This window comes from Hypanus sabinus, chromosome 8 (assembly GCF_030144855.1).
Source record: "Hypanus sabinus isolate sHypSab1 chromosome 8, sHypSab1.hap1, whole genome shotgun sequence".
NCBI lineage: Eukaryota > Metazoa > Chordata > Chondrichthyes > Myliobatiformes > Dasyatidae > Hypanus > Hypanus sabinus.
This window is the reverse complement of record NC_082713.1, coordinates 159,988,798-160,012,539: the sequence shown is the minus strand read 5'-3', so window position 1 is coordinate 160,012,539 and position 23,742 is coordinate 159,988,798. Positions and strand designations below refer to the sequence as shown.

Sequence of the window (23,742 nt, the reverse complement as noted above, 5' to 3'; positions counted from 1 at the left end):
ATGTTAAGAAGGTAGCAAATATGTAGCAATAACGGTAAACGCTCTACAATTTATATAAACATAGATTTAATTAAAACAGCATTTTCGCAGTTCTCTGCACTTAAAGCACGCTTTCATATGTTGTAGCGTTTTCTTTTTCACCATTTGTCTTCTTGTGCTGAATTACCAGAAACTTAGTTTTAAATTTATAGTACCAGCATATCATTGACTTTTGTTGTCTGACTGAAACAATTCTCTGTTCAAAACATCCACGATTTAATAGAAATTCCAATTCAGTAGAGAAAAACAAGCTGTCCCATTACAGGAAAGCTTACAGATTTCCTGGGATATTTTGGGACAGAGTAGTGGGGAAGAATAGTGAGAGAAGCCTGAATCCAAACATATCCACTATCACCTAAAACTGTAAAGGTAGAATTGAAGTGGAATCCAGTGATGGCAAACTGGGCCCAGTTTTTGTGTATTTAACAAGGGGCCTCACTCTGTTCCTGTGGGCTTCTTACAGGAGCGCTCAAAGGAATGGGTTAAGTTCAGGAAAATAGTGAAAAGCAGTAGGATCAAATGGGTAGAGTAACATGCCTTAATTATTCACCTCAACCCTAAGTGGCTGGGCAGTAGAGTTTGGCTTAGGCCCAAGTTTCAGTAAGAATCCTCCATTTATGGTGAATGTAAATTAAAATTGTCATTCAAAACTAAAATTTTAGCAAAGTTAGGTCATGAATTGTTTAACAAGGCACTGGTGTTATGATGCTCAAATTACATTTCCCTTTGAAGTATTTGGTTTCTATGGTGAATGTATTTTTTTAAAGTTTTATCAAATGTTGCACTTGCTTTTCCTAATTTTATGCAGCCAAATTACTAGCAAGGTTACGTTACCACTAATATAAATTTGAATGTCACCAATCCATATTTGAAAAGATCAAAATTTAAGTCTACTGGTTTCTGATATATCAAAATGACGAGTACAAGCAGCATGAAATTCGGGAAAAGATCAGCTTACCTCTTTGGCAAGTTTTGAAGAATATTGCATTGTGAGGGGTTCGAAGTATAACATTCCCTTCAGCATCCATAATGACCACAGTGACCTCAAAAGCTGCTACTCCATCCTGGCCACCAAGGCAAGGGAATCCAACCTGCACAACTAAATTGGCACAATGGCAGAACAACAAAAGATATCTGCATGTGTACACTTAACAATTGAAAAATATCAAAAATTAAGGCATGAGTTGTAGACTGACAGGACCTCATACTTTCTTTAATACACATGACAGAGGAGTTACATTCCTAGAAAACTCTCAATATCATGATTTTCTTTAACATGAACCCTTGACAGGAATCGACAAAACTTATTGTCTCTTCCTCTTCGTATTCAGTTAACTTTTCCTCACAAATTTAGCAAGAGTTAATTTTTATTCCATACCTCAAAATTTTTGGTAGTGATTCCTCAGTTTTGTAAGGATAAATTTCCATGACCCAAACAATCACTTTACCAGAAACTGATTTCATTTTTAGACTGGATGGAAGTCAATCCTTGAATGTGAATCTGTGAATCTGTCAAGCTCAGTGAGGCCAGAGATGGCCATATAATTGGGGTCTAACCACAAGTATTGTCATCTCACTGTAGAGAAGAGACTAGTTACTAGATGGTAGAGTTGAAGGCTGGGGAAGTGCTCCCTCCCTACCTAAATTGACAAAGTACCGTCAAAAGTGAAGGAGATGCCATTTTTAAGTGTTTAATCATTGGGGCCTGTGAGACAATGTGTGCCACTCCTCAGGAAGAAGGCTTTCAATAGGATTTAGATTCCTACTGATTTATTTTAAGATTCAATACCTGCCTTTGAAACTTGCTTGTTTTGCTTAAGAAATAGTCTCCAGAAAACTACCAATGAGCTAGACTCATTAGACACCATACACACAAAAGCAGAGTTAGACCATTTGGCCCATAAAGTCTTCTCCTCTATTTCATCATGGCTGATCCATTAGACACAGGAGCAGTATTAGGCCATTTGACCTATTGAGTCTGCTCTGCCATTCAATCATATCTAATCCTTTTTTAACCCCTCCTCAGCCCCACTCTCGGCCTCCTCCCCTTTGATGCCATAGTCAATCAAGAACCTATCAATCTCTGCCTTAAATACACCCAAAGACTTGACCTCCACAGCTGCCTGTGGTAACAAATTCCACAAATTCACCCCCCCTCAGGCTAAGGCAATTTCTCTCCATTCGAGTTTTAAATAGACACCCCTCTCTCCTGAGGCTGTGCCCTCTTGTCCTAGACTCCCCCACCATAGGAAATATCCTTTCCACATCTACTCTGTCTAGACCTTTCAACATTCAAAAGGTTTCGATGAGATCCCCCCCCCCACCCTTCTAAATTCCAGCAAGTACAGGCCCAGAGCCATCAGATATTCCTCATATGATAACCCTTTCATTTCCAGAATCATCCTTGTGAACCTCCTCTGAACCCCTCCAATGCCAGCACAACTTTTCTGAGATGAGGAGCCCATAACTGTTCACAATACTCAAGGTGAAGCCTCACCAGTGCCTTATGAAGCCTCAGCATCACATCCCTGCTTTTGAATTCTAGACCTCTTGAAACGAATGCTAACAATGGATTTACCTTCCTCACCAACAACTCAACCTGCAAGTTAACCTTTTGGACATTCTGCATAAGGACCCCCAAGTCCCTTTGCATCTCAGATTGTTGATTTTTTCTCCCCGTTTAGAAAGTAGTCTGCACATTTATTTCTTCTTCCAAGGTGTATAACCATGCATTTTCCAACATTGTATTTCATTTGCCTCTTTCTTGCCCATTCTCCTAATCTGTTTAAGTCCTTCTACGTCCTACCTGTTTCCTCAACACTACCTGCGCTTCCACCAGAAAACTTGGCAACAAAGCCATCTAGTCCATCATCTGAGTCATAGATATACAGCATAAAAAGAAGCAGTCCCAACACCAACCCCAGCAGAACACCACTAGTCACTGGCAGCCAACCAGAAAAGGATCCTTTTATTCCCACTTGCTGCCTCCTACCAATCAGCCAATGCTCTAACCATGTTAGTAACTTTCCTGTAATACCATGGGCTCTTAACTTGGTAAGCAGCCTCATGTGTGGCACCTTGTCAAAGGCCTTCTGAAAGTCCAAATATACAACATCCCCTGTATCTCCTTTATCTATCCTACTTGTAATCTCCTCAAAGAATTCCAACAGGTTCATCAGGCAAGATTTTCCCCTAAGGAAACCATGCTGATTTTGTCCTATCTTGTCCTGTGTTATCAAGGAGTCCATAAGCTCATCCTTAACAATTGACTACAACATCTTCCCAACCACTGAGGTTGGGCTAACTGGTCTATAACTTCCTTTCTGCTGCCTTCCTCCTTTGCAATTTTCCAGTCCTCCGGAACCATGCTAGAGTCGAATGATTTTTGAAAGGTCATTACAAATGCCTCCACAACCTCTACCACTACCTCTTTCAGAACCCTAGGATGCAGTTCATCTGGTCCGGGTGAATGACTTATGTAGCTTTAGGTCTTTCAGCTTTTTGAGCACCTTCTCCCATGTAATAGTAACTACATTCACTTCTCTTTCTTCACACCCTTCAACACCTGGCACGCTGCTAGTGTCTTCCACAGTGAAGACTGATGCAAAATACTCATTTAGTTCATCTGCCATCTCCTTGTCCCCTGCTATTATTTCTCTGGCCTCATTTTCTAGTGGTCCTATATCCATTTTCATCTTTCTTTTACTTTTTACGTACTTGAAAAAGCTTTTTCTATGCACCTTGTTTACTAGCTTGCTCTCATATTTCACCTTTTCCTCCTAATGATTATTTTAGTTGCTTTCTGTAGGTTTTTAAAAGCTTCCCAATCTTCTATCTTCCTGCTGATTTTTGCTTTGTTGTATGCCCTCTCTTTTGCTTTTACATTAGCTTTGTCTTCCCTTGTCAGCCATGGCTGTACTATTTTGCCTTTTGAGTATTTCTTTGTTTTTGGAATACATCTATTTTGCAACTTACTCATTTTCCCCAGAAACTCAACCATTGCTGCTCTGCTGTCATCCCTGTCAGCATCTCCTTCCAATTTACTTTGGCCAACTCCTCTCTCATACCACTGTAATTTCCTTTACTCCAGTGTAATACTGTTACATTAGACTTTATTTTCTCCCTATCAGACAGTCAGACATACTTTATTGATCCCGAGGGAAATTGGGTTTCGTTACAGCCGCACCAACCAAGAATAATGAAGAAATATAGCAATATAAAACCGTAAATAATTAAATAATAAGTAAATCATGCCAGGTGGAAATAAGTCCAGGACCAGCCTATTGGCTCAGGGTGTCTGACACTCCAAGAGAGGAGTTGTAAAGTTTGATGGCCACAGGTAGGAATGACTTCCTATGATGCTCAGTGTTATATCTCGGTGGAATGAGTCTCTGGCTGAATGTACTCTTGTGCTTAACCAGTACATTATGGAGTGGATGGGAGTCATTGTCCAAGATGGCATGCAACTTGGACAACATCCTCTTTTCAGACACCACCGTCAGAGAGTCCAGTTTGTTGATTCTGTTGGTGTCTGCTACCCTCAGCCGGCTGCCCCAGTACGCAACAGCAAACATGATAACACTGGCCACCACAGCCTCGTAGAACATCCTCAGCATCATCCGGCAGATGTTAAAGGACCTCAGTCTCCTCAGGAAATGGAAATAGAAATAGAGACCCTTCTTGTAGACAGCCTCAGTGTTCTTTAACCAGATTTCAAATGTCAAATTTCAAGTTGAACTTAGTCATGTTGTGATCACTGTCTCCTAAGAGTTCCTTTACCCTAAGCTCCCTAATTGCCTCCAGTTTCATACATAACACCCAATCCAGTATAGTTGTTCACCTCATAGGCTCAGCAGCAAATTGTTCTAAAAAGCCATATTAGCATTCAATAAATTCACTCTCTTGAGAATCCATTACCAACCTAATTTTCCCAGTCTACCTGCATGTTAAAATCTCCTATGTCTATCATAACATTGCTGCTTTGACACGCCTTCTCTATTTCCTGTTGTAACCCATTTCCCTCGCAACTCCATTCTCCTGCCTTCTCCCTGTAACCTTTCAAGCCCTAACTAATTAAGAACCCATCAACTTCCATCTTTAAAACACCCAATGACCTGGCCTCAGCAGTCTGAGGCAATGAATTCCACAGATTTACCACCCCTTGGCTAAAAAAATCTCTCTTCATCTCCATTCTAAATGGATTCCCCTCTATTCTGAAATTATGCCCTCTGGTCCTATCGCCCCCACTAGAGAAAACAGCCTCTCCACATCCACTCTATCTGTGCCTTTCAACATTCAACAGGCATCAAAGTGTATGGGGTGAAGGCTGGGGAGTGGGGATGATTGGAAGAATTGGATCAGCCCATGATTGAGTGGTGGAGCAGACTCGATGGGTTGGATGGCCTACTCCTGCTCCTATATCTTATGGTCTAGGTTTATAATACCACCCTCCCCCATTCTTCTAAATCCCAGTGTGTACCAGCCCAGAACCATCAAACGTTCCTCATATGAAAGGCCTTTCACTCCAAGAATTATTCTTGTGAACCTCCTTTGAACCCTCTCCAATGTCAGAGAGTTCAAAAGAGGTTCATGAAAATGAGTTAATAAAGACAATGCAATATCCCCAATTACTATTGGAAATTCCTGTCTCATGAGCACTCAAGGTGGAGAAGGAGCATTTGAGATGGCATTCAGAAGTTCAGGTCCATGAATCAGGAGCATTTGGACCCATCCACATGTAAGAGCAGTGGAAGGAGTGCACCACCTTACAAACTATCCAGCCAAGGCATGTTAATGTCTATGGTTACCACGTTTGATCTCAACCACCTGCTACAGAACTTACAAAATCAGAATGGAACTACACCTTATGAAGGAGAGGACAGGATATTCTACATAATCTGATGTGTTTTAAACTTGGAAATCAGGCACAAAGTAAACTATTTCATATCCTCCCTCCAGAGGGCCAATGAAGTTGTTCTAAAGTCATGATCTCATAAGGTCTAGGCCGGGGGTCGGCAACCCGCGGCTCCGGAGCCACATGTGGCTCTTTTACGTCTGTGCTGCAGCTCCCTGTTGCTTTGGGAAATAATTGGTTGTGGCGACCCTTTTCCTGGCACATCCGAACCGACTCACAATTAGATAGCCTACGGGGGTTTGCGAGCACAGAGCTTTGGAGCCTCTGTGCCATGGGGGGCAGGTTGAGGGAGGCTTAAAAGTGAGGCTGAAGATTTCGAATAAAGTTTTTTCCTTCGACTGCAGTTACCGACTCCGTGTCGTAATTTTAGCGCTGCGTGTAGCACACCGCTACATGGTCAGTATTTAATTAAAGTGTATTTTATGTTAGTTTGTTAGTTTTTGAAATGTAAATCTAAATTTGAAGATTATGGTGATCTTGTACAATCTAAATAAGACGTTGTGGCGACCCATTTCCTGACACAATTAGCCAGCGTTCAGGCTAAGGGAGATAGCCTACGGGGGTTTGTGAGTACGTGTCTTTTGCAGCATCCGCGCCCATGGGGGGGCGGGTTGAGGGAGGCTTAAAAGCAAGGCTGTTTAGTTCGAATAAAGCTATCTTTGACTGCAGTTTACTGACTGCGTGTAGCACACCGCTACAACGTGTTTTTATCGCTGGCTGTCCAGAGGGGAGGTGCTGAAACGCTTTGTCGCGTGTCTGGAAGAAGTGAAAACTTTCCTGGGCAGCAAAGGGCTCACCTTTCCTGAGCTGGAACAGCCAGAGTGGCTGGAAAAGCTACACTTCATGGTAGACATGACAGCGCACCTGAACACGCTGAACACAGCTCTTCAACGGGGTAAGGACGTACAGCCCTGCACATGTTGGAGGATGTTTTGGCATTCGAGCGCAAGTTGACGTTGCTTGCCAGAGATTTACAGAAAGGCACATTGTCTCACTTCCCCAATTTGAGAGAGTTCAAACAAGGTCACGACATGATAAATTCGGAGTATTTACATTCTGCAATCATCGCAATGCAAACATCGTTTGGGAAATGCTTCTGTGAGTTCAGAGAGGAAAAAAACACATTATCCTTCCCGGTCACTCCCCTAAGCATCGATCCATCCCTACTGAATACGACTGCATTGTCAGGTGTGAGTCAACCTGAACAAGGATGATAAATATTTTAATTGCCTATTATTTTACGTATATTCATATGTTTTCATTGTTCAGTGAAATAGTCCTTTTATTTTTCAGGTTGACAGCTGGCTGACGTTATTTTTGGTTTGCTGCTGGCGGCAAATTTAAGTTTGGCGTTTTTCATAAATACAAGAAGGACTCAAATAGACGTCGAGTATTTTACTTAAAAGTAACCTTCAACCCAACGTCTTTTTTTCGGAGGTCAAAATGTTTTTGTTGCATGCAGAAATGTAATTTCGTTTTCTCTGCAGGAGTTCATCAATTTCATAAATGCAACACATTATAGTTTGTTTATACATAGCATAAAGGCAAAACAAAACGTTCTATGCAGTGTTATTTCATTTTATATGCAAACGGGTTTTGCGGCTCCCAGTGTTTTCTTTTCTGTGGGAAACGGGTCCAAGTGGCTCTTTCAGTGGTAAAGGTTGCTGACCCCTGGAGTTGATTGCATTATCATTATCACTTCAGCAACCATGCCATTAACAAAAGAATTTCTAAAAGTGCTTTCAGTTACTTATTCACACCTGATGCAGAATTTTCACCTGACTCTTTTCCTCCCACAGATGCTGCTCAACATGCTGAGTTCCTCCAGCAGGAGTTAGATGCTGTTCATAGGGCTAGAGGGATCAGGAATGGAAAGAAAGCTGGAATAGGGATTGAATTTGAATGGTTAACCACAATGAATATTGGAGCAGGTTCAAAGGTTTGAAGGATAGATTCCGAAAGCTTGTTGGAAAGTTGTTGGGACCCAGAGGGTCAGGTAGCGCCTCTGGAGGGAAATGGATAGCCAACGTTTTGAACTGAAACTCTGTCAGGACTGAAAAGAAAGAGGGGATGTAGGCCAGTATAAAAAGGTGGGTGGAAGGGGTAGAGCAAGAGATGGTAGACATGGGGGGGGTGATGAGAGACACATGGGAAGGAGGAGAGTAGGTATAATTCAAGAAGCTTTGAGGTGATGTGGAAGTGAAAGGGGGCAGAAAAAGAAGGAATCTGGAGAGAATAGTGGACCATGGAATAAAGAGAAGGAGGTGAGGGAGGAATAGGTGAGTGATGGGGAGAGTGAGATGGTAGGGGAGGGAAAACAGAAATACAGTGGATGATTGGGGGGGGGGGGGCTGGTGTGATAATGAAAAAAATGGTGGAAAGAAGGAGAGGCTACCCGAGTTAATAGATATCAATGTTCATGCTGTAGAGCTGGAGACCACCAAGGTGGAATACGAGGTCCAGTTCCTCTAATCTGGGTCTAGCCTCAACTTTGCTGTGGAGGAGACCATGGAGAGACATATCAGTGTGAGAATAAGGAGTGAAATTGTAATGGCTGTCCTTTGGGAGATCCTGGGTGTAACAAAGGATGGAGCAAAAGTGCTCGACAAAGCGGCCCATTAATCTGCACCAGGTTTCATCGATTAGAGCAGGGCCGCACTGAGAGTACCGGATGTTATAAATGACACTGATAGATTCACGTGTGAAGGACTGCCTCACTGGGAAGGACTATTTAGAGCACCTAACACAGTGAAGGGGTGGTGGTTTAGGGGCAAATATGACACTAGCATGGTTGCAGGGATGCACCTGGAGCGGGATTGATGGGGAAAGGAGAGTGGACAGGTGACTCATGGGGAGAGTGATGTGTACGGAAAGCGGAGAAGGGAAGGGGAGATGTTCCTGGTGACTGGTTCCTGTAGGAGACAAGGGAAGTTGTGGAAATGATAGTTTGGATGCATAGGTTCATGGGCTAGCATTGAGGAGTGGGGGACTCCTCTTTCTACTATGCTGGGTAGGAGGGAGGTGGGGATGAAGAGAGGGCAGAAGTGTGGGAAATAGAAGATTTGCGGTAAGCCTCCTCACGAGAGCAGATGCAGCAATGGTCGAAGAACTGAGAAAAGAGAATTGCATCCTTGGAACTGAAAGAGTGGGAAAAGGTGTAGTTGAGGTAACTGTGGGAGTCAGTGGGAATGTTTGTCCAGCATTCCAAGATGGTGGTGCGACACAGCGCGCGCCGCCTCTCTGGAGATTGATATCTGTTACTTGTTAAGTAGGGATCCGTGCACAATCCTGAGACAGACGTGAGAGCGTGGAGGAACATCAGGAGAAACTTCTGAAATGCCTGCTTCGCCGCTGCTACTGTGCGGTCCGGAATCTCCGGAGGAGAAGGCCTCCGAGACCTCGGCTTTGCTTGCTTCGGCAGCTGGGACGAGGTCGAAGGCGCTCGGTGGAAGATGGCGCTCGGGAGGCTGTATCGGAGGGGCTGGTCGGAAGCTCGAAGTTTTCGGACGGACTCAGAGTCTGCTGTCGTCGGGTACTTCCAAAGGCACCAGCTGTCGGTGCCTGGAAGTTTATGGCAGGGAGAGTTTCACCCTTTTGCTGCCTGATATCGGGACAATTGAAGTTGATCGGGACTTGAGACTATTTTTAAACCGTGCCCATGGTCTGCTTTTATCAAATTATGGTATTGCTTTGCACTGCTGTAACTATATGCTATAATTATGCAGTTTTCTCAGTGTGAGTCTTTGGTTTGTCCTGTTCTTTGTGTGATATCACCCTGGAGGAACATTATATCATTTCTTAATGCATGCATGCATTTCTAAATGACAATAAACGAGGAATGAGTGTCCTTATAATCTAACTAAACTGTTGTTATCCTGCCCCAACCTACACACTTAATGAATTCATGTCACCCAATAAACTGCTCTAATTATAAAAGAGATTTGACCAGAAATATTACATATCCACCAATATTACTTAAGTAACTTCATTACTGAGTGCTTTGAAAAGCTCTGCCTAAATTGATTGGGATTTAACTTCATCAATAAGCAAAGAAAATGCATTAGAATAAATTCACCTACTAGTGCTGAATCTTATTGGTATTACTTTGCAAAGTATATTTTAAAAACCTGAACCAAAAATAAAAATGCAGCCACCTCTTAAAAAAGTGCTAGGTCTCAATGATTTGTTTGATGGCAAAACACCGAAACAAAACGTCTTTCCCCATAGCACAATCCTTCGTGGCTAATTCATTGTAAACTACAGACCAGGAAGTGTTTAATAAGCCCCACTCAAATACTTGGCAGGACAAGAATCATGTTTGTAATTCACTTTTAAAAAAAATTTAGAGGTGTTCGTCTTTTTGTGCCACTGTCAGTTGTATTAACAGCTGATCTTTGTATTCTCCCTGTGACCATGTGGGTTTCCGCTGGGTGATCCAGTTTTCTCCCACAGACCACAGACCAAAGTAGGTCAACTGGTCATTGTAAGTTGTCCCCTGATTGGGCCAGGTTTAAATAGGTGGGTTGCTAGGTGGTGTGGCTTGAAGGGCCGGATGGAAGATAGAGGCAGAGAATGATAAAAGCTGTCTCAAAATTTTACTCATCTTTATGGTAGGCAGGTGGTAGCTCAAAAGTGCAGGCATTTAAAAACAAAATACCGAACATGGAAAGGAAGCTAGTGACATTAGATTTACTAACCTGTGGCCTTGTGTGAGATGGTTGCTCGCAATGGAATGTTCACTGTAGGATCTCCCATCACATCTTTATCCAATGACCGAAGAGATTGGAATTCATAAAAATACAAAGCCTGTAAGGGGCAGTTGTAAAGATTACATTAGTTTCCCAGTTTTTAATTTTCCTCTGCGAATTTCCACAAGATAACTTTTTCCAAAGCATCGCTGGAGAGCTTGGCAATAATTTTCAAATCTGAAAAAGAACCAGAACTGAGAATGTCAAAATAACTTAAAATGTTTGTGATATTTCAGGTTATGAATGCCACCTGTTTCTTCAAATAGATGCAGTTTTGTGATTACGCACATGCTTGGACCTTACGGAACAGAGGATCCATTGAGAGAACGATATTGCTTGACTGAGTACTGAATGAGCTTGACACACCAAACTGTTCAAGTCAGCACATGTAATATTACTGCTAAGGAGAAGGGAAAATTCGCTGTGACTCACTCCTAATTGCTGTTGTGTAACTCTTACCAGAACTCTTATGTGCATAGACTATATCAACTTCTACCAATAAACAGCTTATCAAAATCCACTCTCTATGCTGCATTTTGAGAAGACACATGAGAGTAGGACTTCCTAATGAATGGCAGGGCCCTGGGGAGAGTCATAGAACAGAGGGACCTCGGGATACTGTACAAGTACTTGCTCTGCTGAAAGTGGCACCTCAGGTGGATAGGGTGGGGAAGGCAGCTTTTGGTGTGCTGGTCCTCATCAGTCAGGGCACTGGGCAGGGAGTTGAGATGTTATGCTGCAATTTAACAAGACATTGGTGAGGTAATATTGAGGTTTTGCTTTGGTGAGCTGTTGGTGAGTTGAGAAATGTGTGGAGGAGATATACAAGGATGTGACCAGGACTCCAGTGAATGGGTGATGGAGAGAGGATTTTATTAACTGGAGTGTAGGAGAAGAGGGTGATGTTATTAAGTTGTATTAAATCATGAGAGGCATAGGTGAGGTCAATGCACAGAGGCTTTTCACCAGGGCTAGGGAATCAGGTACTAGAGGGCATAGTTTAGGGTGAGAGGGGAAGATTTACTGGGAACCTAAGGGGCAAATTTTTCACGTGGGGGTAGTCTGTATAAGAAATGAGCTATTAGAGGAAGTGTTTGAGGCAGATACATTAACATTGAAAAGACACAAGGACAGATTCATGGGGTAGGAAAGGTTTAGAGCAGGGGCCCCCAATCTGGAGTCCACAGACCCCTCAGTTAATGGTAATGGTCCATGGCATAAAAAAGGGTTGGGAAACCCTGGTTTAGAGTGATATGGACAGACTCAAGTAAATGGGACCAGTTTAGTGGGTGTCTTGGTTGCCATGATCCAGTTACCTCAAAGGACCTGTTTCCATGCTGTATGACCCAATATACTGTAGATACCATACCTGTGATACTGTACCCAAAGCAAGCAGCTCAATGCACTGGATAGGCATCAATCATACACACGTCCTACACCCCACTCCCAAAACACAGGCTCCATTCAGAGATCCATTATGGCAAGAGATCACCAGAAGGGAAAAGAGAACACTTCAAGGGAACTTTTCAAAATCTCTTTGGAAAAAAGCTGTAACAACTTCAGCGGCTCACGAGCACATCGTGCCCAGATGATGGAACAGCACCCAGGAAGGGAATGGGGTTTCGTCTCTTCATTGAAGGCACAGAAAAGCCCAGCGCTAGCGGTGAAAACTGGATATGAGACATTTGCTGACCAGAGACAAAGTGCGCAGACCCCACAGATCAGATCATTTGTGTTTGGAAATTGAAATATTAAACTTTTAATCAAAGGAATTTGTTATGAAAAACTAAAACAAGTGTTGGGTTGAATAATATTTTAAAATTAACAATAACATTTTCAAGGTTTATTACAATCTACAATGTTGATGTCAATGTTAACAAAAACTGCAATATTTAATTTCAATATGCATTTCAAGCTTGATAAATTAGATTGTCTCTTTTAGAAAATACATGAAATGATGTTAGCACACACCTGTATTATCAGCTATGGAAGAGGTGTGATTTTTGATTTAGTCGTTTAATATTAATTAAAGCTATTGCTTGATATGAAAAAACTGAATTGTTCTGTGCTGCCACATACTGGCCAACTGGAAGACTGCACTTTCATTCACAGAGAAAAATAAAAATATTTTGCAAAGTCTTTACTTACCTTGTACGCCCCACAATGAGAATGATCAATTCTGGATGTGAGCAGGTCACATGCCAAACCATTTAAACTGACTACTCCCATCAACCCGCCCCAAACCATAGCCTTCCATACCCCTGCCATCCATGTACCAATCCAACATTCTCTTAAGCATTGAAATTGAGCTTGTGTGCACACTTGTGCCGGCAGCTTGTTCCACACTCTCATGACCCTCTGAATGAAGACAATTTCCCTCATGTTCCCCTTAAACTTTTCACCTTTCACCCTTAACCCATGACTTCTAGTTGTATCCCCACCCAATCTCAGTGGAAAAAGCCTGCTTGCATTTACTCTATCTATACCACTCACAATTTTGTATACCTCTAGCAAATCTCCCCTCAATCTTCTGCATTCCAAGGAATAAACTCCTAACCTATTCAATCTTTCCCTATAACTCAAGTCCTGTAGTCCTGGCAACATCCTTGCTATTTTCTCTCTAATCTTCAACTACTGCACAGAGTCTTGCCATCTTCAGAAGTTTTCTGATGACTCTGCCATAGTTGGATGCATCAGCAAGGGAGATGAGGCTGAGTACAGGGCTACGGTGAGAAACTTTGTCACATGGTGCGAGCAGAATCATCTGCAGCTTAATGTGAAAAAGACTAAGGAGCTGGCGGTGGACCTGAGGAGGGCTAAGGCACCGGTGACCCCTGTTTCCATCCAAGGAGTCAGTGTGGACATGGTGGAGGATTACAAATACCTGGGGATACGAATTGACAATAAACTGGACTGGTTAAAGAACACTGAGGCTGTCTACAAGAAGGGTCAGAGCCATCTCTATTTCCTGAGGAGACTGAGGCCCTTTAATATCTGCCAGATGATGCTGAGGATGTTCTACGAGTCTGTGGTGGCCAGTGCTATCATGTTTGCTGTTGTGTGCTGGGGCAGCAGGCTGAGGGTAGCAGACACCAACAGAATCAACAAACTCATTTGTAAGGCCAGTGGTGTTGAGGGGGTGGAATTGGACTCTCTGACGGTGGTGTCTGAAAAGAGGATGCTGTCCAAGTTGCATGCCATCTTGGACAATGTCTCCCATCCACTCCATAATGTACTGGTTAGGCACAGGAGTACATTCAGCCAGAGACTCATTCCACCGAGATGTAACACTGAGCGTCATAGGAAGTCATTCCTACCTGTGGCCATCAAACTTTACAACTCCTCCCTCGGAGTGTCAGACACCCTGAGCCAATAGGCTGGTCCCGGACTTATTTTCACTTGGCATAATTTACTTATTATTATTTAATAATTATTTATTATTTATTACTTATTAGTATTATTTATAGTTTTATATTGCTATATTTCTACACTATTCTTGGTTGGTGCAACCGTAACAAAACCCAATTTCCCTCGGGATCAATAAAGTATGTCTGTCTGTCTGTCTGTCTTTCAATCTCACTGAAATCTTTCCTGTAGGTAGGTGACCAAAACTGCACACAATACTCCAAATTAGACCTCACTCATGTCTTATACAGCTTCAACATGACATCCCATCTCCTGTACTCAATACATTGATATATGAAGGCCAATGTGCGAAAAGCTTTCTTTATGACATCTACCTGTGATGCTACTTTCAATGAATTATGGACCTGAATTCCCAGAACACTCCTCAGTGCTCTACCATTCCCTGTGTAAGACCTACCCTAGTTAGTCCTACCAAAGTGCAGCACCTAGCACTTGTCTGCATTAAATTCCATCTACCATTTTCCAGCCCATTTTTCCAGATGGTCTAGATTCCACTGCAAGCTTCCTCACTATCCACAACACCCCAAATCTTGGTGTCATCTACAAATTTGCAGATCTACTTAACCACATTACCCTCTGATCCTCCAGTACCTTACTCGATGCTAAGGATGATTTAAATATCTCTACTTGGGCACTGGCAATTTCTGTACTTGCTTCCCATAGGGTCTGTGGGAACACTTTGTGTAGCCCTGTGGATTTATCCACTCTAATTTGCCTCAAGACAGCAAACACAATAGCTGATCCTCCTCTGTGATCTCTATAGAGTCCATGTCCTCACTACTGCTTTGCCTCACTTCTATAAGACTTTGTGTCCATCTCCTGGGTAAATACTGATGCAAAAATCCCATTTAAAATCTCCCCCATCTCTTTTGGCTCCATACATAGATTACAATTCTGATTGTCCAGAGGTCCAATTTTGTCCCTTGTAGTCCTTCAGCTCTTAACATGTTTGTAAAATCCTTTAGGATTCTCCTTCACCTCGTCTGCTAGGGAAACTACATGCCTTCTTTCAGCCTTCCTGATTTCTTGCAAACATTTCTGTTTCCTTAAAAACAAACACAGAAGTTGTGTTGGGCATAGCCCCTTAACACCCACCCAAAATGGTTACGGAGGTACAACCACATTCCTTCAACCCCGACACTTCTTGCCGACAGAAAACTTGAACTCCATCTTTACTCTCAATACTTCCACCAGGTGGTCACTGAGGGAAGATAATCTTAATTCAATGAAATTGTGGCTTTTCTCTCACTCCATCAGTAGCGCAACTACCAACATTCCCTCAAATTCTTTTTTAAACAGCCGTGTGGACCAACCATTGCCGTGAGCAGGATATTTTTACACGGCCTGAAAACTGTGTGGCGCTTTATATTAACATTATCTAAAAGAAAATTCCAGTTGCATGACAAGAAGGACTATGTGCATGGGAGCATTTGCAGCCATGCATCCAGATAGCTTAGAGAGAACACTGCCTACTACTCCAGATGATTCACAGGCCAGAGAAAGCAGCCATTGGAAATGTCAAGGAAGCAAAGACAGACTCAAGAATATTACCACACAGAAGGGAAGAATGTGTGAAGACAGAAAGCAATATTGGAGAGGTTGTGGGAGCAGGTGCAGATAAAGAAACTCTATCCTGTCAGCATAATGGCACAATCTTTTCTGTTCAATGTGTTTGGGAAGAAGAAAACAATGAGCAGTCAGCAGCTACTTGCCGTTTCCCCAATCTATACTTGACTACTGACCTTCACTCCAGTACCAGACTGAAGTCGGGCTGACTAAACATTTCTCAGACGGCCATGATAGGGTCTGAACTCAGGATCTTTGGGCAGCTGAGAAAGCAAGCTGGTAGTTCCAAGCATAGGACAGTGAGAGAGTGGTATGGATGGACTGAAAAGGAGGCTACTGTGAAATCAGTAGGCTGGGGTGGGAGGGGGGGGGGCAAAGGAATTTTATAGAAACAGATACCATGGTTCAACAGGGACAGTGTAGCAGGTTGCAGCAAAAATCAAGCAAACTGATAGATTATCATATGACTCACAGGTTGCAAGAAAAATATGGATGTGATCTAAGACATGAGATAGGGATTATAGACACCAACACTCCTGAAATCACATGAATTTAGGATCAGTTTCCCACACATGGAGGCAAGTATGATGGAAGAAACATCAGAGATAATTTTTTAAAGTTACACATTTATTCACCTTTTTTTTGACTACTTTCCATCAGTAATTAAAATACCATGTTTGGAAAAAGAAATGCTTTCCTGTGATGCAAAGACCCGCACAATCAGGTCCTGAGAGCCTGTCTGCTTCAGCCTAGGGTGGGAAGCCACTGGATCCTCAGGGAAAGATTACGGGTGGAAGCTTCGGGGCTGGGCTATATGGTCATGTGGATCCAACTCTAAAAACAACATCAGAGTGGTAACTCCGACAAAGACAAAACAAAGGTGATTCCCATTTCATGATAAAGTATTTTAAGAATCAGCTCATCTGCAAGAACTCCAAAGGGAGCAGACACAAAGAGCTCACAGCAAAGAAGGTAAGCAGAGGACTTGGCATGAAAATGTCACAATATATAATAAATTTATGGGATATCTCACTGTGTTCTTGATTCTGCCAGTGGTTGGTCTCTGAGATCTCCTTATGCTCATTTCGTTCTAAGGAGAAGTAAGTCATATGACCCCTTAACTCTCTTTCCCCAATTAGAACCATAACAGATCCGGTACCTCAGCATGAGCTTTATCTGTGATCCTTGATCCTGCACCTCATCAACCTCACTACCTATCCTAAACATCCCTTGAATCCCTCCTTCTCTCAAATGTCTCTCAACCTCAGGTATAACTACATCAAAACATGAATGGAGCACGCGATCAGGAAAAACGGTGAATAAATTAATTGCAGCATGTTGAGCATTTGAGCAAGATACTAAAGAATAACATAATTTCTATAGCGTTGAAACTCAGAGCATTATGGTGTTATGTCCATTCCGCACTAGCATATGAATGTGTATGTTGAACAATATCAAAGCAAAATGAGGAAAGACTCAAAGCTGCAGAAATGTGGTTTTTGAGAACCACATTTCGAAGTTTGAGGAGAATCATGAAAATATTGTGGAGGGACAGAGTAACAAATGAAGAAGTGTTGCAAAAAGTCAGAAGAAGAAGAAGGGTGATATCATCAGTTCGAAAACGGCAACTGGAATTTCTGGGACACGTGCTGAGGAACGAGAAGCTTGAACATCTTGCAGTGATGGGAAAAGGAGACGGAAGAAGAAGTCACAGTCAACAGTGCATGACATTCATGAGTTACATCAAGGGACGGGCAAGCAACAGTTTGTTTTAGAACTTCTCAGATTAAAGGCCACGATTGCCCTCATCGTATGACATGACACATAATGATGATGAAGACTGTCATTGCTGGTTTATCAATTAACAATTACGATTAACTTTCACGGCTACTTTATATCATATGATTTATAAAACCGTGAGGGTGAACTTCTGAGAGCAATGAGATGTATCAAACCTTCCACCCAAACATAAAGCATCAGCTACATCAACAGATGCAGATGGGCTGCAGAGTGCAGCTGCCTTATAGATGCAGCCACCAGTTCAATGTTAACCTCTGACGCTCACACTGGCCTTTTGCACATTCACTTTATGATCACCTGGCTTTCCTCCACATCCCATAGATTAGTAAGTTAATTGCTGCTACTAGTAAGACATGGTGGGAGAATCAGGGATAGTTCTTCATGTGCCATATGATTCTCCCCATGATTGCTTGCTTCTCTCTTTGACCAAGTGGGTTTTGTCCAGGTGCACCTGCCAAAGGTGCTTAATGCTTAAGGGTTAGTCAGTTGTGGCCTTGCTAAGTTGGCACGAGAATTGTGGCAACACTTGCAGGTTATCCCAGTACACCTCGAATTGTGTTGGCCGTTGAAGCAAACAATGTATTTCACTATGCGGTTCGATATATATGGACAAGTAAAGCTGATCTTTAATGTTGATGGAAAGGAGATGCTCAGTTGCAAAGAAATAAGTGAAGATGTGGAATTGATGGCATTGCTCTGAAAGACAGAATGAGCCAAATGAGAAAAATTAAATTCTAAAGTTTTCTCCATGCAGAGAACATCAGGGCACAATCATCAGTCATTTAGATAATAATTTAGACCATTTCAGCCCTTATTAATGAAAATATTCCTTGGAAAATAATTTCATACACTCTTTAAAAAATATGCACTTATGAAGCTGAAATGGGCCATTTTTCAAATTGAAAAGTCTCTGTTCTTATGCCCTTGAAGATAGCTTTGAAGTTCAGGATGAATTTCTGTTAATATGCCAAGCAGCGTTTTTTTTCTGATTATGATCATATGAAGAAATAATCCATCATTACGTATTTGGCTGGGAGATAAACAAAAATTTCACAATAAATCTTCAGCCATTCAATGCTTACAAATGCTTCAGTATTAAACACACATTACTGAATGCTTATTAATTTAATTGCATTCTATTACAATAAAAATGTCATCAATATTAGTTTGTTCCCTGGAAGTAGGTGGACATGAAGTTGCAGAAAATAATTGCCCACCTCTGAACCAGGATTGTCTCTTCCTTCTCTGATGCACACATCCAATTAAAAGGTAAAGATACAAATTACTGCCTTTTTCTGTTGAACTTGATGATTCCAAACATTTGCAGCTTAATTATCAACACAAGAAAGTCTGTAGATGTTGGAAGTCCAAGGCAACGCATACAAAATGCTGGAGGAACTCAGCAGGTCAGGCAGCATCCTGCATCTTGCAGCTTAATGCATTGCTTGAGCAAAGATAGGAAGGCTTAAAACCCAGGCCAAAGAAAAAGAAAAATAGTGATAGGGTGTAACTACTAACAGATTATAATACTGTACACTCTGAACAGTGTAAAGGTTAGAAAAACAACAATTTTTGAGTTTTATTTTGGAAACCCAAAGTAGCACTTCCTGTAATTTCTGCTAAAGTAAACATTAGATGGAATACAGTATTTATTTCGAGACTGGCAGCAAAACATTTTCCTGCTTGGTAGCTGTAGTAAAATAGAACTTAAAAGGGAAAAATCACCAATGATTGCTTAATGTCCAATGAATTTTACTTTTGAGGTTATTGGACTGTTTCATTAAATTTCCAAAAAAATTTCCGTATTACAATTATGTTAAGATTTTGCAAACATCCTTAGTCCATTGACAAGGCAGGTGGCAGAGAAAACCATTGATTTTTCAAACAAATGGCACTGAATACTTGTGAGTAGTGCCAAAAACCAACCCTACCAAGAAATCTACAACCACATGTATTCCAAAAACACATTATGCCCTTTAAATATGCATATGGGTGTGTTTGTAGCGATTTTACTCGGCCGTCAGTCATCTTATTTCCAGCAGAGCTATTTTGTTGAAGGTCGCCAGTCTTCCTGACTTTAAGTCAAGGTGCTCTCCACCTTGAAGAAATAATGATACCTTTGCAGGTACAGAAATTTTACCAAGTGTTAAATTAGGTGATAAATCATTGTATGTTATTTCTAAAGTCCAATACTGTATCTCATTCCATTAAACTGAAGAGTTATAAAGGTTTGACTGCTACATAAACAGTAGCAGGCTTAAATGGAATTTTAATTCTTTGCCGCTTTATTTTCTCTTTAGAGATGCTCGTTTTTTTTCCTTTCTCGATACCCTATACTGCAACTACAGTATTTGCCACATAAACACCAAGTTTGTGTCCGAATGATGTACAATCGCAGTTACACCAGATGCAGACCACAAGATAACTATCAAACCTTCTTCTGTAGGCAATAAACTCTTAAGTTTGGCAGAAGTCTGAGAAGTTTATCACTGTTATTTTCTGCTAATCGATGGAACAGCTGGCTGCCACATGCATATTGTAAGGAATAAAGTGGTATCTCCTGGCCCCATCGCTTTAATCTTGGTTGGCATGCACAGCACTAGGATGCAAAATACCACATTGGAACATAATAAAAATATTAAGACTTCAAAGCAGATCATTTTAAACAAGAGCCACTTTCTGTAATACAAAGCTTACAAGCTACAGGCAAAATTCACATCTACCTTCAAGCTCCATTGGATATACACCACAAACAAGGCATTTTTTATGTATGGTGAAACTGTAGCTTAAAGGTCTAGGAAATATTGGTGAAGAGATAGAAATGATTAAAATTACATGACAAGGTTGGGTTAAATTGCATCCCAGAATAAAACACTAGCCATATAAGACCAGAATAGAGGGGCATCCTTGTAGAACAGAAATGAAGAGGAATTTCTTTAGCCAGAGAGTGGAGAATCTGTGGAGTTATTTGCCACAGGTAGCTGTAGAGGTCAAGTCTTTATGTCCATTTAAGGCAGAGGATGGTAGATTCTTGATTGGTCAGGGCACGCGGGGGTATGGGGAGAAGGCAGGAGATTGGGGCTGAGAGGAAAATTGGATCAACCATGATGAAATGACAGATCAGACTCAATGGGCCAAATGACCTAATTCTGCGCCTATAACTTATGGTCTTATATGAATAGAGTTGGGCACGGGAAACAAAAACATAATTTATATTTTAACCTGATTAGGCTAAGTAACAAAGTATGTCAAGCATCATTGTATTTTAACTCCACATATACAGTAAGTAAATTCACATGTAGCACATCTACTTCAAAATAAACTATCTGAAACATCAAATTGCTGGGAACTTTACTGCACTTTCTGTCCCACTTTATTCTGTTGTTGTTTTATCTTATACCAGCTCACTACACTGTGTAATGACTGATCTGTATGAGTAGTAAGATTTCCACTGTACCTCAGTAAATGTAACACTAATAAACCAATTCTAAATTATCAATAACAATACAATGAAATCTGTGCTTCCGAAAATGCTATATAAAAGTCAGTGTCAGAACACAATCTCCCATAATGTAGAATACAACTGAAGTACAAATGCTATTGGTTAAAAGACTCTGCAAGCTTTTAACAGTGCATTCAGTTTATCTCAAGGAATGTGTTGCCACCTCGAGCAGAATCGAATATAATTATTTTCAAAAGACGATTTGAATGAAATCATAAATTTCCTCCCTTAGAAAACGCAAAGCTTTGCAGACAAAACTTTCAGACAAAATGGAGCATTCGGTTGAAGGTCTGTTGTGAAATCACGTTGGTTCCTATCCTTACCTGTTCCGTAGCCTGCCAGGTGAAGTTGACGGATTGAATATTGACTGGAATCGCGGGCATTCTCTGCTGTGCCTTCCTGAAATCGTGAGTGAACGGAGCCATTTTACCGTCGGAAACGATTAGAATATCCTCTTCAAAACCTGAAAGGTGATCATTTCAGAACCATTAAGAACCGTTCGACGAGTTCTTACTCCCAAAAATGTCGTTTGAACACAGCATGGAACTTAAATGTCAATTCAATAAATTCCTCAATTTTCAACATTGCTGATTTCATAACCGAATAATAGTTCTAGTTCTTCACAGAAAATATGTTTGCTTTTATTTTACTAGGCCATTACTCTGCTTTCATTAGACGCTGAGGGTTCACGAATCTCTCATCGTAAATGTCAGTCAGTTTGTTTAGTAACCGTTCCCAGATATCAGATGCATTAATTTTAGCCTTGTAGTCGATAACTATATCCTCCAAGAATCTCAAATGGTTGGTAGGTTTTATTAACAGGGTAGAGGTTGTAAACAGCATGAAGCGCACAAATCGGGGAAGAGAAGAGAATTGTCAGCGAAAGGGGAGCTCCAGGAGAGGCGCGGGAGAGGGTTCGGGGAGCAAACCGCAGTTCCCATCCATTTAGCATTACAGGTCCCCAGCAGTTTAGCGGAGTTATCAGGTCACATCCTTGGACGCTGGCTAACCTGTTTGCTGGAACTGCACTTTATCAAACACAGCGCAGCCACTTCTAGTGGATTTTGGCTGGGGAGGGGGGAAGAGCAATGAGAATGCATCATATTCTCCCGGTACCCTTTAAAACGCGCCCTCTTCCAATGGAGGGAATACCTCTGAAGCCCTGCACAGAGGAACTGGTCAGGATGGTGCTCACCTATGAGAACTCTGGCTTGATGAGCATCTATCCACATGTTGAGGCTGCCTTCAGCCGAGCCGGCTTCACTCAGCAGAATGAGAAGTTTCACAGAAATGCACAGGTTCACCAGCCGCGCCAGCGCCCGGGAGCTCCCCATTCTCAAGCCTTCCACTTGCAGTCCCGCTCTGCCTTCTCTTGACTTTTGCCGCTCCGAGCTCGCGAACGTGATGCGCTCCTGTCCCACTTCCCCGATTGAGTTACTCCGCGGCCACCCGAGTGAACGTGTGCGTGGGCACGAGGGCCGAGCGCGCCCCCGCCTGGCGAGAAACGCATCGCGCCTCGCGTTCCCACCGACTCGTGCATGCCCGGCCAAGTCCTGAAACCGACCTGGAACATAGATGGTTTCTTCAAAGGGTGTTAAAAGTGAGTTAATCAGGTCGAAGACCCCTGTAAAAAGTTGTAGTTTTCGAAAGTATATTTTCCATATGGAACTGCCACAACAGGGAAGGAGGGAGGACGGGAAGAGAGATAGATAGATGCTGGAAATACTCAGCAGGTTAGGCAGCATCAGCAGAGAGTGAATCAGATTTATAATTTAGAACTTTAAATTTACTTCACTTTCTACATGACCTGCTGCATATTTTCAGAGTTCACTTGTTTTATTTCTGCCATCCCAAGTATTTTGATTTTGCCATGCAATAGATCTATAAAGGCTCATAGCCTAATGATTAGCACATCGCTTTCAATCGCCAGCAACCAGGGTTAATTTCCCACCTCTGCCTGTAAGAAGTTTGTAAGTTCTGTCAGTGATTGCAATTCAATGGAATATCCCAGAATTCTGTTTTTTACACAACTGACCAGTTCTGGAAGCAAAATCCCTTCTTTGAGGTCCAATTAAGTAAATTAACATGTATTGCTTTTAAAGAAGGTATTGCCCAATTAAAGAACTTAAAAACTGAACATGCTTTCCTCACTGCTTGACAGTGCATATTTACAATGTCATGAAGTCATTGAATGAGCGTTTACTGTGGAACAAAACTAGCAAATCTGCAATGCTAGGAAAAGACTATGACTTTTCCTGCTATCCCAGTTTTAAAAATAGTCCCTCCTTTGTAATATTTTTTCATGAAAAGGGGTGATCTCTTTCAAAGCATATTGTAAATTAAGTCAGTTGCTTCAGGTGGGACATGGGAAACAGAATGTCATAAAAGATATAACCCGTAAAGTTGGCCTGATAAATCTCATCTTTTTTGTCTTTATTAAGTCCATGGAATCTTCTGTCATAAGTGAGGAGATAATGTGGCCTCTCATCAGTTTGAACCTGCAGCAGTTTGCATTGCTTATGTGGATGCAATATAAACCAGAAATAAATCAAACCAGACAGCTTCTTGGCTTTCTGCTTTGGCCCAAGGCAAAAGGTCTATAGATTCATACTGTGCTCAACATTGTTTCTATAGGACTGTTATGTATATTCATCGGTAGAGTTGCCAATAGAATAATCATAATCTTTTCATCTTATGAGGGAAATATGCTACCTGTCAATTATTTTTATTTTATCACTGTTTCTTAC

General features: G+C 41.7%; 1 protein-coding gene across 1 annotated transcript in view; it reads right to left on the bottom strand.

Moving 5' to 3' along the window:
* wif1 (wnt inhibitory factor 1) overlaps nucleotides 1-22,455 on the bottom strand; it is a 42,244-nt gene extending 19,789 nt beyond the window's left edge. Inside the window, exons 1-4 of the mRNA XM_059976584.1 lie at nucleotides 22,191-22,455; nucleotides 21,319-21,458; nucleotides 10,651-10,759; nucleotides 998-1,138 (exon numbers count right to left, since the gene is read on the bottom strand). Of these exons, the coding sequence (XP_059832567.1) occupies nucleotides 998-1,138; nucleotides 10,651-10,759; nucleotides 21,319-21,458; nucleotides 22,191-22,329 (529 nt within the window). The 5' untranslated portion in view covers nucleotides 22,330-22,455. The remainder of the gene's footprint in view (nucleotides 1-997; nucleotides 1,139-10,650; nucleotides 10,760-21,318; nucleotides 21,459-22,190) is intronic.
* Between the last annotated feature and the right edge of the window lie 1,287 nt (nucleotides 22,456-23,742).